General features: G+C 46.6%; 1 protein-coding gene across 1 annotated transcript in view; it reads left to right on the top strand.

The window, feature by feature from the left end:
• Adamts18 (ADAM metallopeptidase with thrombospondin type 1 motif 18) overlaps positions 1-12,389 on the top strand; it is a 104,249-nt gene that overhangs the window by 84,514 nt on the left and 7,346 nt on the right. Inside the window, exons 18-20 of the mRNA XM_048354728.1 lie at positions 8,217-8,358; positions 9,249-9,375; positions 11,921-12,128. Of these exons, the coding sequence (XP_048210685.1) occupies positions 8,217-8,358; positions 9,249-9,375; positions 11,921-12,128 (477 nt within the window). The remainder of the gene's footprint in view (positions 1-8,216; positions 8,359-9,248; positions 9,376-11,920; positions 12,129-12,389) is intronic.

Consider the following 12,389-nt stretch of genomic DNA (forward strand, 5'->3'; position numbering starts at 1 on the left):
GAAGTGGAGGCCTCTGGTGAATTCAGAGCAAGGACTTTGGGGATCGCTTTGGGGGAGCACGGTTTATTTCTCGTCCCTCCACTCGGAGGAATGTTGGGGAGGTGAGTGAGTGCCACGGCGGGGGGGGGGAGGTTTGGTGCCTCTGCTCACCCCTCAGATGCTGCCTTTGAACGTCTGCCTCTCTGGGTCTCTGAGCGAGCATCATCTCCATGCGAATGCTGCTTGCACCTCCCACTCCTGCACGCACGTCAGCTGCGAGGGGAGCTAGCGCCGCTTGGCAAGCCTGGGAGCAAATGAGAAGGGAGAGGAAGCCGCCCGTGCTCACAAGGCCAAGCCCTGAATCCACACCACAGCACGGCTTATCTGAGACCTGTAACACCAGGGGGTAGTGCCACAGAGATTTGGAAAGCAGGGACCCCCGGAAGAAGACACCTGCATTCCTGTTGTTCACAACAGTCATTAAAGAGAGCATTAATAGGAGTGTGCAGGAATGTTTAAGAATGTATAGGAAAATGGGGGCTGGGGATATGGCCTAGTGGCAAGAGTGCTTGCCTTGAATACATGAGGCCCTGGGTTCAATGCCCCAGCACCACATATACAGAAAACGGCCAGAAGGGGCGCTGTGGCTCAAGTGGCAGAGTGCTAGCCTTGAGCAAAAATAGAAGCCAGGGACAGTGCTCAGGCCCTGAGTCCAAGCCCCAGGACTGGCCAAAAAAAAAAGAAGAAAAAAAAAAGAATATATATAGGAAAATGGGCCAAGATGATTAAGGAATCATAAAGGCTTAAATTAGATACTAGCGCATAAGGTCAAGACATAAAAGGTCTCAGTTCCGACCCCGCGTCACAAAATAACTATTTTACTGATGCTGGTGTAGGATATTTTCAGCAGTTCATACTGTTTTGTTTTTTAATTTATTTTCTTCTTTGGTAGTCTGGGATTTGAACTCAGGGTCTTGTACTTGCTAAGAAGCAGGCTCTCTCCTGCGTGAGCCATACCTCCAGCCCTGGTTTTATTATTATTATTATTTTTAACATTTTACATTGGAATCCTGGACCTGATTTCAGAGTATGAGAGGCAACAAGCTGAGAGTCATAGTGTCAGGATTTAGAGTCACTCGGTATCAGAGCGCTGAGTTCAATGTCACCTCTCACCCCCTGTGTCACCTGGGTACTAGGTGACTGCTCTGCATTTTTGAATATTAGTAGCACCTTCACAAAACAGGGCCACCGATTTTAAACGAGATCGCGCGTTTCAATGCAGCAATGCCACAGCTGTTGTGCTTCCCCCCAAAATCCAGGATAACCAGCGCTTGCTGTGTGCCTACCCACCTGTGTGTGGGGGGGGACAGGGGGGGTGTCTGGGATGCTTTAATCTCCGGGGTGGCTGCTAACTATCATCCTCCAATCTCTGCCTCCCGAGTAACTAAGATAGCAGGTGTGAGCCACTCTGCCTGGCCCAGATTGCTCTTGGTGTGTAAGCCACCAAATATATTGTAGAAGAGATAAGAATCCTGTTCAATATAAGGCCAGTCTTCAAAACCATAGCAGATTTCCAGGGGAAAATGAAGACAACTTCATTCATTTTTGTTCTTAGAAAAACCTTCAATAATAATAATAATAATAAAACTAAAGCCTGCAGGAAGAATTGATAGCCATAACAAAAGTAGAAGTAAAAGAAAAAAAAATGATTTGCCCCAGAGGACTCTATGTATTCTTTGTTTTAACTTTGGGGTGCCCTGGACAAACGTGGCCTATCCCCTGCTGCTTCCAAGAGCACTTGGACGATTCCAGATTCCCACTGTGGTTTCCGGATTTAAGCAAGCAGCTGTAAACGTTATACCGTGACCCCCCGTGACCCCCGTGTTCGCGGCTTCTGAGTGTGCCGTCTGCGCTCAGGTGGCTTGTGTGTTAAAGGTAGACGTGAAAGAGTTGCGAGGACCTGGAAGCACTTTTAGGGGTTTGCTCGCCAGCTGTAAATGAAAGACCCGGTGCCAGTTGGCTGGGACGTTCCCTGGACGAAATCCAGTGAAGTAGACGGAACCACTGGCAGGCTTTCCAAACTTGTGCGTTGAGCCGCTGAGCTCTGCAGCCTGGCAGAGCGTGCTGCTCTGCGGCGAGCTGCACGAGGCCGCTGGCAGTGGCGTCGTGAGACTCCTGTGTGGTGGGGGGGGGGGGTCAGTGTTCCCCGCCAGGCCGAGGAAGACAGCAAAGGGCTCTTGACAAGGTCACTGAAAAGGCTTCAAGGTGGATGAGATGTTGGGTACTGGTGGCCCACGCCTATCATCCTAGCTATTCAGGCGGCTGAGATTTGAGGATCCCAGTTCGAAGCCAGCCCAGGCAGGGAAGTCAGTGAGACTCTTATCTCCAATTAACCAAACCAAAGTTGGAAATGGGGCTGTGGTCCAAGTGGTAGAGCGCTAGCCTTGAGAGAAAAAGCTAAGGGACAGTGCCCAAGTCCTGAGTTTAAGCCCCAGTACTGGCACGCGCGCGCACACACACACCCAAATACAGGCACACACACTCAAACATACAAATAGATGCCAGTGATAGGTGTTCTTGTTTTGGAATCATGGATTGTCTGAGGTAGCTTCTCCCCCGTTGATAGAGGAAGTCAGACTCTTAGCTACGTGGTTGGTTGTACATCTCTCCAAGGCCCATCTGTTTTCTGTGAGGAAGAGGATGGTGATCGCTCTGTCTTCCTCCTTGTCCATGGCGTGTACAGCCATGTACAAGGCCGTCAAATTGGGGGTGATCATTTCCACTCATATCAAAAGGCAGGGCAAAGTCTTTGTTACACCCAAGAGTCCTTTAGACTTTGAAAATGTTGAAGTAATGTCTTCAAACTGACCCATGTAGGAAAATCCTGGGTTGTGGTTTGGGCAGATCTGGTTTTAGGGGCCCCAGGACCTCCAGAATTCACATGGACCTTGTGTTAAGAAGAGTCAGTGCTTGTTTCAGTGCTAAGTTCTTAATAGTTTTTCCTCCTTTAAACAAGTAGCCTTGCGTTTTCATTTGGAGTCAGGACCGCAAATCATATGGCCATTTCCTGGAGACAGTATTAGATTTCCTTGCCAGAATTCAGCCTTACTTTCTTTTCTTCAAAACAAGGGAGAGCCACAGAGATTTCCTGAAAGGATGAGCTGTGTGTTAAGCATCTGATAGCACGGTGCAAGGTGATACTGGACGTTCTGTGCTCCAACACCATCTTCCTCAAGGCAGGGTAAAAGCAGGGGCAGAGAAGAAGATAACAGGAATTAGAATCTGTAGTAATTCAAATTAGGATACACTCACCTTTCATCTATTTAGACTTGGTTCTTATTCAAGTCCCAAAAATTGTTTTTACGTCGGCCTACTGCTGTGCCGTGCGGGTAATTGACTCTCAACCCCTGGGCTTCTACCTACAGTTCTGCACGTGGATTTAAAGCTGTGTAGACATTCGAGTTGAACCTTGAGTCACTTGGTTTGGTCAAGCGGGGATGCCTTTATCCATTTGGGTCTTGCCTGAGACTACTGGCATGTTTGAGACATAAATAACACTGTGCTCTCTAGATCCCTGGCTTATAAAACCATAATAGAACACACACGTGCAGCTGCGCTGGGCTTTATGACTTACTCATGTAAAATTTTTATATTTCTGCGAAGACTTACAGTAAAGAGTGTCATTCTGCTTCTTGCTGGATACATAAGTTGCTAACTGCCTTGCGAATATGGGAGTGATTGGTTTCACGGTTGCTTTTTCTTTTGTGGTCACCGGGTATGAATTCAGGATCTGGCACTTGCTAGGTGTGTACGCTCCCTCCCCTGTCATACCCTTAATCCTTCGTGCCCCTGCTGTGTTTTCAGATAGGTTCTCACGATGACTCCTCGGGCTGGCTCGGACTAGGATCCCCCTGTGTAACAGGGGTGCTAGCATGAACCATACCCAGCTTTTTGTTTGTTTGTTTGGATGGGGGTCTTAGAACATTGTGTGTGTGTGTGTGTGTGTGTGTGTGTGTGTGTGTGTGAATGCCTGAACTGGCCTCACACACAAATCCTCCCAATCTCTGCCTCCCACGTAGCTGGGATTATAGGTGTAAGCTACCGCCGCTAGTCAATTCCCTCCTTGCCTCTGAATATTCCATGCAGGGCTGGTCAGCTCTTTTTCTTTTCTGATGATCCTTTCGCGTTTATTTCCATGATAGGGATAAGGTGACCCCGGGGAGGGGTAGCTGGTTGACAAGGGACCACGAGCGAGTGAGGGCAGAGGGGAGCAGACAAACTTTCCAAGGCTCTGTGGGTGCCGCTGCTGCTGTTGTAAGAGAAATGGCACCTGAGTTGGAGGGCTGTGTGGAACTGAGATAGTTTTGAGAGATCTAGTAGCACCTAATCCCTAACACGGAGAAACTTCAGTGTGCTTGCAGGAGAGCAGCGATAGGGCTGAGCACAGGATGAGAGAGAGATGGTCTTAGAGGCCAGAGGGGGATATCTAGGGAAGGGAGGGAAGGGGAGAGGAGAGATTAGGGGAGGGGAGGGGACAAGAGAGGAGGGGGAGGGGAGAGGAATTATATGATTCTTGTTGTTAGCATCTATTTATTTTTCGTGGTCCGTTTGAATGGAGGACTGGTAAGAATTAACATCTTGATTTTTTTTGTTGTTGTTAGTAGTAATGACACTTCCATCGTCCCCCTAACATGTCTCTTAAACCTACCTTGGCCTTCGTAGCAATGTTTTTCCACGCCGTGCAGTGAAGCCACAAGCCAGTGTATCATGTGGGGTCTGAAGTAGATGTGAGAGGTGAAAATAGAACCTGCGGGGAGCGCCCATCCCCCAAATCTGCTAAACCATCCTTAGGTCACCCCCCAGAGCACGACCCCGTGGGACCGGAAGGCCCACGATGAGCATCCTTGGGTGCTTTCTCTACCTTTGCCGTCGAAGTCTATTCTCTCGTGGCAGACGAAGTGAGCCTGGGGTTGGCATGGTGAGAATGGGAGGCGCTGGCAAGTGGACAGAAGCGAGGAACGTCTCCTCCATCGCCTCCCTCTACAGCGGGCGGGTGTGGTGTGCGGTCCCCACCGCTCCGCGCTACCCCCTCTCCCCTCCAGGGCCGCCGCCGCTCGCTCTAGCTCCTGTCTGTCCCGCCGTTTTCCTTGCTGTCTTTCCCTAGACGCCGTGTATGTTTCTGGACCTGAATTTCCATTGCACGGAGAAGGCAGCGACCCGAAGGGTTGCATTTCAGATGCTGATGGGTAGAAGCGAAGGAGAAATGGAGTCAGGGCCCTCTCCTCCATGCGAAACTGCCCTCGCCGTTCTGGCTTGATTGTGAATAAAACTCTGAAGACCGTGTGGAGACATTACAACATTAAAAGCAAGGCTTCAGGAATGCCAAAGGAGGGGACGCACAATCCTCTTTTTCAAAAATGTGTGCAGGGTGTGTTAAATGAAATAATACACAATTCCCAGAGCGGCTGAATGGGCTTAGCGGCAGAAGTAGGCGAAGCAAAGGCGAGAGAGATCCTCAAGCTCAGCAGACCCCGAGGACTTTGACTTTAGGAATGGTTTCCCTCGGCAACTCACGAAAAGTTGGCCTTTGTTCATCTGTGATGGTTTCGCCTGCTAGGTTGGATCTTGATTGTGTTCAAGGACGCGGCGGGGAGAGTGCGGGTCTATCTATCCACGTTTTGTTGTTTCAGGGAGCCGGCACAGTATGTGTTGTTGCAAAGCCACGCCTACGCCACAGAATCCTAGCTGCTTAGGAAGCAGCGAATAGGATGATCACAGTCCCAGGCTAGCCCCGGCCAAACAAATAACAAAATAAGTGAGACCGCCACCGGAGTCAACAAGCTGAATGCAGTGCTTGTGCCTGTGACCCCAAGCAAGAAGCCTTGGCAGGAGGATGGTGGTTCAAACTCAGCCTAAGTAATAATATCCTAGCCACAAAAAGACAAAAGAAAACCTCGTAAGCCAGGCACCAGTGTCTCACTCCTGTAACCCTAGGCAGAGACCTGAGGATGGTGGTTGAAAGCCAGCCTGGGCAGGAGAGTGAGTGAGACTCTTGTCTCCATATAACTACCAGGAAACTGGAAGTGGAGCTGTGGCTTAAAGTGGTAGAGCACTAGCCTTGAGCAAAAGAGCTCAGAGACAGCACCCAGGTCCTGAGTTCAAGCTCCATGACTGGCAAAAAAACAAAAAAGTAAATTTAAAAAATGTGTTTTTGTAGAAACACTGAGGCTAGAACTCAGGGCCCGAGCGCTGTCCCTGAGCTTTCATGCTCATGGCTAGTACTCTACCGTTTGAGCTGCAGTTCTACTTCTGTCTTTTTTTTTTTTTTTTTTTTTGGCCAGTCCTGGGCCTTGGATTCAGGGCCTGAGCACTGTCCCTGGCTTCTTCCCGCTCAAGGCTAGCACTCTGCCACTTGAGCCACAGCGCCGCTTCTGGCCATTTTCTGTATATGTGGTGCTGGGGAATCGAACCTAGGGCCTCGTGTATCCGAGGCAGGCACTCTTGCCACTAGGCTATATCCCCAGCCCCTACTTCTGTCTTTTTTTGGTAGTTAATGGACATGAGACCCTCACAGGTTTTTCTGTCCAGGCTGACTTTGAACCACCGTCCTCACCATCCTAGCCTCCTAAGTAGTTGGGATTGTAGGCGTGAACCACTAGTGCCTAGCATCCTTTATCTTAAGATATTTTATATAAAAAAAAATTTAAACTGAGCTAGGGATGTGTCCTAGTGGTAGCATGAGCTGTGAGTTCAAACCTCAGTCCTACCAACAATTGTTTTAAAGACATAGAATATTCCTGGAGACATTTAAACTAATAACAAAGTGGAAACCGTTTGGTGACACCCCAAAGAGCAGTCTGGCCTGAAGAAGGTCCATGGACAAGTGCCACCCACCAAACTGTAATTGAGGTGGGATCTCCCAGACAGAGATACAGCCAGGCCTTCTCTATTTTTAACCAGCATTAGCCTTTCACTGGAACACAAATGCCAAGTTCTAGTGGTAAAGAGTTTTCCACAAGACTCACAGGGCAGGAGAAAACAAGTTATTTATATTCATACTTTGAGCTTGAAAGTAAATAATATGAGGAGCTAAGAAAAGAGGGAATCTAGAAGAGAATGTTTGCTCCTATATAAAACAAGGTGACAAGGGTTCAGAGGCGTTAGAAGTTTCATTTAAGCGTGATCTTGTATGTGTGCGCGCATGTGTGCATATGTATGACTATAGTGGGGCTTGCTCTTAGGGCTTTATGATCTCACTTGTAGCTTTTTTGCTCCACGTTGATGCTCTACCACTTAAGCCACAGCTCTACTTCAGTCTTAAGAACTTTCCTGCCCAGACTAGCTTCCAACCATGATCCTCAGATCTCAGCCTTCTGAATAGCTAGGATTACAGACATGACCTGTGTGATCTATCTCATTTCATTTCAATGACTAGTCAGCTGCCTCCAAGTGTTTGGAGGAATATTTTGCAATAAGGACAGAAGAAGCCAGCAGAATGGCTGACACTTGAAAGTTTCCAATAAAATGATTTTCTTACCTCAATCATTAGACATTATGAGATCAGTTTTCCAGAACTGTATTTTTGAGGATCAACTCCATTTTTTTTCTTACCTGATCCGACGAGGCCATAATAATACATATTCCTTGTAGACAAATTTTCTCTGGAAATTCTACTGGAAACCCATTTTGATTCTCAATAGGTGTTCTGTGTGGTGGTTTTATTTTTGGAATGGGGGGGTGAGGTTGCTACCTGTGTGCTACATTTAGAAAGTTGTGGCTCAGTACACACCACAAAATAGATGTATGTAGATTTGTTTTCACTCAGTTTCTCTCTCTCTCTGTGTGTGTGTGTGTGTGTGTGTGTGTGTGTGTGTGTGTGTGTGTGTGTGTGTGTGATGCAAGGCTTTCAAGTTTAAGATTGAGACCTGGCAACATGACCTTCCTCCATTTTAACTTCTTTGTTAATGATTAGACCCCGTGTTGAGGATCCTGTGCTTACGGCAAATATCAAACTGGGTTTTTGGTCTTTAGCATTTTTCTAAATCACAGTTTTGATGCTGTGGAGGTGCATGGTTTCAAGGGTCATGACAATGCTTTAATTCACCTTAAAACAAATGCGGGAGCAATAGGTGAACCAACTTGAAGGTCAAAATGACATTCAGGTATCTTCAAAGTGTTTAGCAGGATTTCTGTTATTCCTGAGTAGTGACCTCTCATTTTTATCTCTCACTGTCCAGATACTGATGCAAGGCAAAAATCCGGGCATAGCCTGGAAGTATGCCCTTCCCAAGACCCTGAATGGAACTCAGCCGGCCACAAAGAGACCCCATCATGCCTGGAGCACTGTGCTGTCGGAGTGCTCTGTCTCCTGCGGTGGAGGTGGGTAACGTCCTGGCTCCTCTTCCAGGTCTGTCTCCTCTCTCACCCGAGGTCTCTTTAACACTGTAGGTTAAAGAAGCTAAAATAAGACAAAGTAAGCCACCCAAGGACAGTCCTTCATAGGACCTGTGACCATGCAAAGCAAGTACTGCACTACCTGAGAATCCTCCTATGTAAAAAGAAAGCGATCCTATAAAGATCAAGCCAACCACAACCAGCGCTCCAAAAGTTCACACTTGAAACTTAAGGAAGAAATATAAAACACATTTGTTTATAAGCATATAAGTTCTGCGAGTTTATTCTCGTCTTAGGTCTCTGTACAGAGCACATGGACATATATTGGATGTATGGATGGGTGGATGGAGGGATGGATGGATGCATGGATGGGTGGGAGGGTAGATGGATGGATGGATGGATTGGGAACTGTCTTCTTGTTTCCTATTTCATAGAGCACCTGTTGGTAGTGGTTCTTCCTCCTTAGCCTATCCCGCTAAGCAAAGTGAGGTCTCCTAGAATCAGGAACAGAGAAAACTCAAAGAAGATAAAGACATTCTTACATCTCTAAGGCCATCTGTAGATGCCCAAGTTAAATGAAAAAATTATGGATGTTTGGGGGTTTTTCAAAGGAAGTTATACTTATGCCTATGTTGCCAGAATCCACTTGAACACTAAGAATCTATACATTAGCATTATTAAAGTATAAACTGTATTATCTTGGGGATAAGAAGTACTTACATTAGTTGCACGTGGATCAGAAGGAAGTATTTTTACAACATACAAATTCCCTATGAGAAGTAGTTATCAGTACACTGGTAAATCCAAAGCAAAAACTGAAAACATAATTGAATTATCTGTTAATGTTCCCTTTGTCACTCCTGCCATTGTTCTAGGTTACATAAGCATAAAGGCCATTTGCCTCCGTGATCAAAGTACTCAAGTCAATTCCTCGTTCTGCAATGGAAGAACCAAACCAGCAACCGAGCCCAAACTCTGCAATACTTTCTCCTGCCCAGCCTAGTAAGTCATCCAGAAATATCCCTTTCTTCGTGTTTGTACCCAAATGTCCTGAGGATTGGTGGTAGAAAATAATGAGCAGTCACTGTCAAGACTTCTTTTATTTCAGCTTTTCAACAGAGGCTCCTCTTCCTGGAATTGAACCAAAGAGTGATTTAAATAACACAATCTCCTATTAGTTTAATTTGCGTGTGGTGGTATGCTTCACTTTTATGTCAGTTTTCCAAGAATTTACAAATCATAACACTATGCTGACCATGAAACCCCAAATGCAAATTACACAGTAGCAAGACAGAAACTAAAACGGGGTAAGAGCCGAGTGGAGTCGCCCAGACGCTGGTAGCCCTGTGGGGATGCAGCGGGTTTGTTCTTGGATCCATTTTAGCCACTCCATTGTTTGAACACTAATTTTAAGTATCTTCCCAGCCAACTTGATTCACTTAAGTGATTTATCTTCTGCCAAATATATTTATATAACTAGACATCTACACATCCATGAGTGTAGTGTTTCGGATCATCATAAGTAGTATTTTGTTTATGACAATGTGATCTTATTACACCATCTTCATTTAAAGAAGAGATGAGAGGATGCTACAAAAGTAAAAAAGCTCCTTGTCCTGTGTGTGTGTGTGTGTGTGTGTGTGTGTGTGTGTGTGTGTGTGTGTGTGTGTGCTGGTCCTGGTGTTTACATTCAGGGCCTGTGCGCTGTCCCTGAGCTTTTGAAGGCTGGCATTTCTGTTACTTGAGCCACAGCTCCACTTCTGGCTTTTTTGTCACTAATTGGAGCTGGCTTTGAACCGCAATCCTCAGATCATAGCCTCCTGAGTAGCTAGGATTGCCAGGCATGAGCCACCAGCACCCAGCAAAATGTACTATTTTTGTAGATAAGCATTGAGGCTAGTGATTTCATAGTATATCTTCTTTACATATTATTATGAGATATAAATAATTATATACCCATGAGGAATTATCCTGTGATTTTTTTTTGTTAACTAGTATGGATCCTCCATTGTCTTTTTAAGAACACACATAATTCTAGAATTCATGTGCTCAATTCTCTAAACTAAAGGTCTTTAAATTTTATATGTCAGGCAAGTGGGGGGAAATAGAGGAAAAAAAAGAATAAAAGTAGGGAAGGTAACAGAAAAGGTGTGACGAAACCCAATTTGGCTTTATCCTCCCAAATGATAAGATTATCTCCTATCAACACCCATATCCACCCACACAAAACAGCCTGAAAGTAGAGCTCTCAAGTGATAGAAGGTTACCTTGAGCAAAAAAGCTAAGGGACAATGCCCAGACCCTGAGTTCAAGCCCTAGTACCAGAAGAAAATAAAAGTATTCATAATCAAAGATCTACTTTAGGCAGTAGTTGTTGAAGCGGCTTGTGCGGCTCACGCCTGTAATCCTAGCTACTGAAGAGGCTGAGATCTGAGGATCACTGTTCAAAGACAACCAGGGCAGAAAAGTCTGCAAGACTCTTTATTTCCAATAAATAAAAAAGCCAGCAGTGGGGCTGGGGATATAGCCTAGCGGCAAGAGTGCCTGCCTCGGATACACGAGGCCCTAGGTTCGATTCCCCAGCACCACATATACGGAAAACGGCCAGAAGCGGCGCTGTGGCTCAAGTGGCAGAGTGCTAGCCTTGAGCGGGAAGAAGCCAGGGACAGTGCTCAGGCCCTGAGTCCAAGGCCCAGGACTGGCAAAAAAAAAAAAAAAAAAAAAAAAAAAAGAAAAAGCCAGCAGTGGTGCTGTGGCTCAGGTGGTAGAGCACTACTAGGCTTGAGCACAAAGAGGCTCAGGGACAGAGCCCAGGCTCATCAGAGTTCAAGCCCCAGGACCCAGGGAGAATAAAAGCAGTTGAGAAGCTTTAATGGTTTCCATCGATGAGCATTCAAATATCTACCGTGACTCAGATGGTATTGAAAAAAATTGATCTTGCAATCTTTAAATAGGTAACTTGAGATTAGATCTCTTAATCCATCAGTAAATTGTCAGACTCTAGGCAACGAGTTGGAAATTGTCCAGCGACTTCTAGAAATGCCATTGGTGAGACATTCTGTGGATGGGCTCCACTTGCCTGTCAACGCCGCCCCTCTCCACACCCATCCCTCTCCCACCAGCCTCATGATGGCACCGTGTACTATGTGTTCATCCCAGTAGCAGCACTGACCAGAAAGCACTGTCTTGCTTCGTTTGCACATCCAACTCTCCACTGTTTTGTAGGCACATTTGGGGAAAGAATGCAGCCCCATTCATTATTCCAACCCTGGGGCGTCGCCGTGAGGTTCCCAGTACATTGGGCCGAGTGAATTGCTCAGATATAAAAACGTGTTTCCTCCCCTCGCTCACACTGTGATTAACTGCACCTCCATGTATCTGGGCCACATCAGCCTACAGAACAGCAATGAACATACCTGGTCCTCTCTGGCTATAAAGTAGATCCGGTGCTTCCATCAGGGGGTTAACATCTCATACTAACTGCTTCAGCAGTAATCACCAGGAAGCCTTGCCTTCATCTGAAAGCCCTTCCGTTTTCTCTTGCAAGTTGGATGCCGGGAGAATGGAGTGCGTGCAGCAAGTCGTGCGCGGGGGGCCAGCAGAGCAGGAAGATCCAGTGTGTGCAGAAGAGACCTTTCCAGAAGGAGGAGGAGGCAGTGCTACACTCCCTCTGCCCCGTGAGCACGCCCACGCAGGTTCAAGTCTGCAACAGCCACGCCTGCCCTCCAGAGTGGAGCCTGGGGCCCTGGTCTCAGGTAACATGCAGAGAGTTGGCTCCAATTGTTTGCAGCTTCCTGAGAATGAGAATCACACTGGAGTTGTTGGACTGGCTTGCATACCTCAAGTGTTGGGGTCCTTCTCCTGTCTCAGAGTTTAGAATCTTTCCTAGTGTGCCTAGGTGATATTGCTGGGCAAGGAATTGGTACATAGATCTGACTACCGAATTCTCCAATAAAACAAATACAAAGAAACAAATGCAAAGAATAAAGCAGAATGGGGCTATTTGGCTCTTGTCT

This window comes from Perognathus longimembris, chromosome 10 (assembly GCF_023159225.1).
Source record: "Perognathus longimembris pacificus isolate PPM17 chromosome 10, ASM2315922v1, whole genome shotgun sequence".
NCBI classification, from domain to species: Eukaryota; Metazoa; Chordata; class Mammalia; order Rodentia; family Heteromyidae; genus Perognathus; species Perognathus longimembris.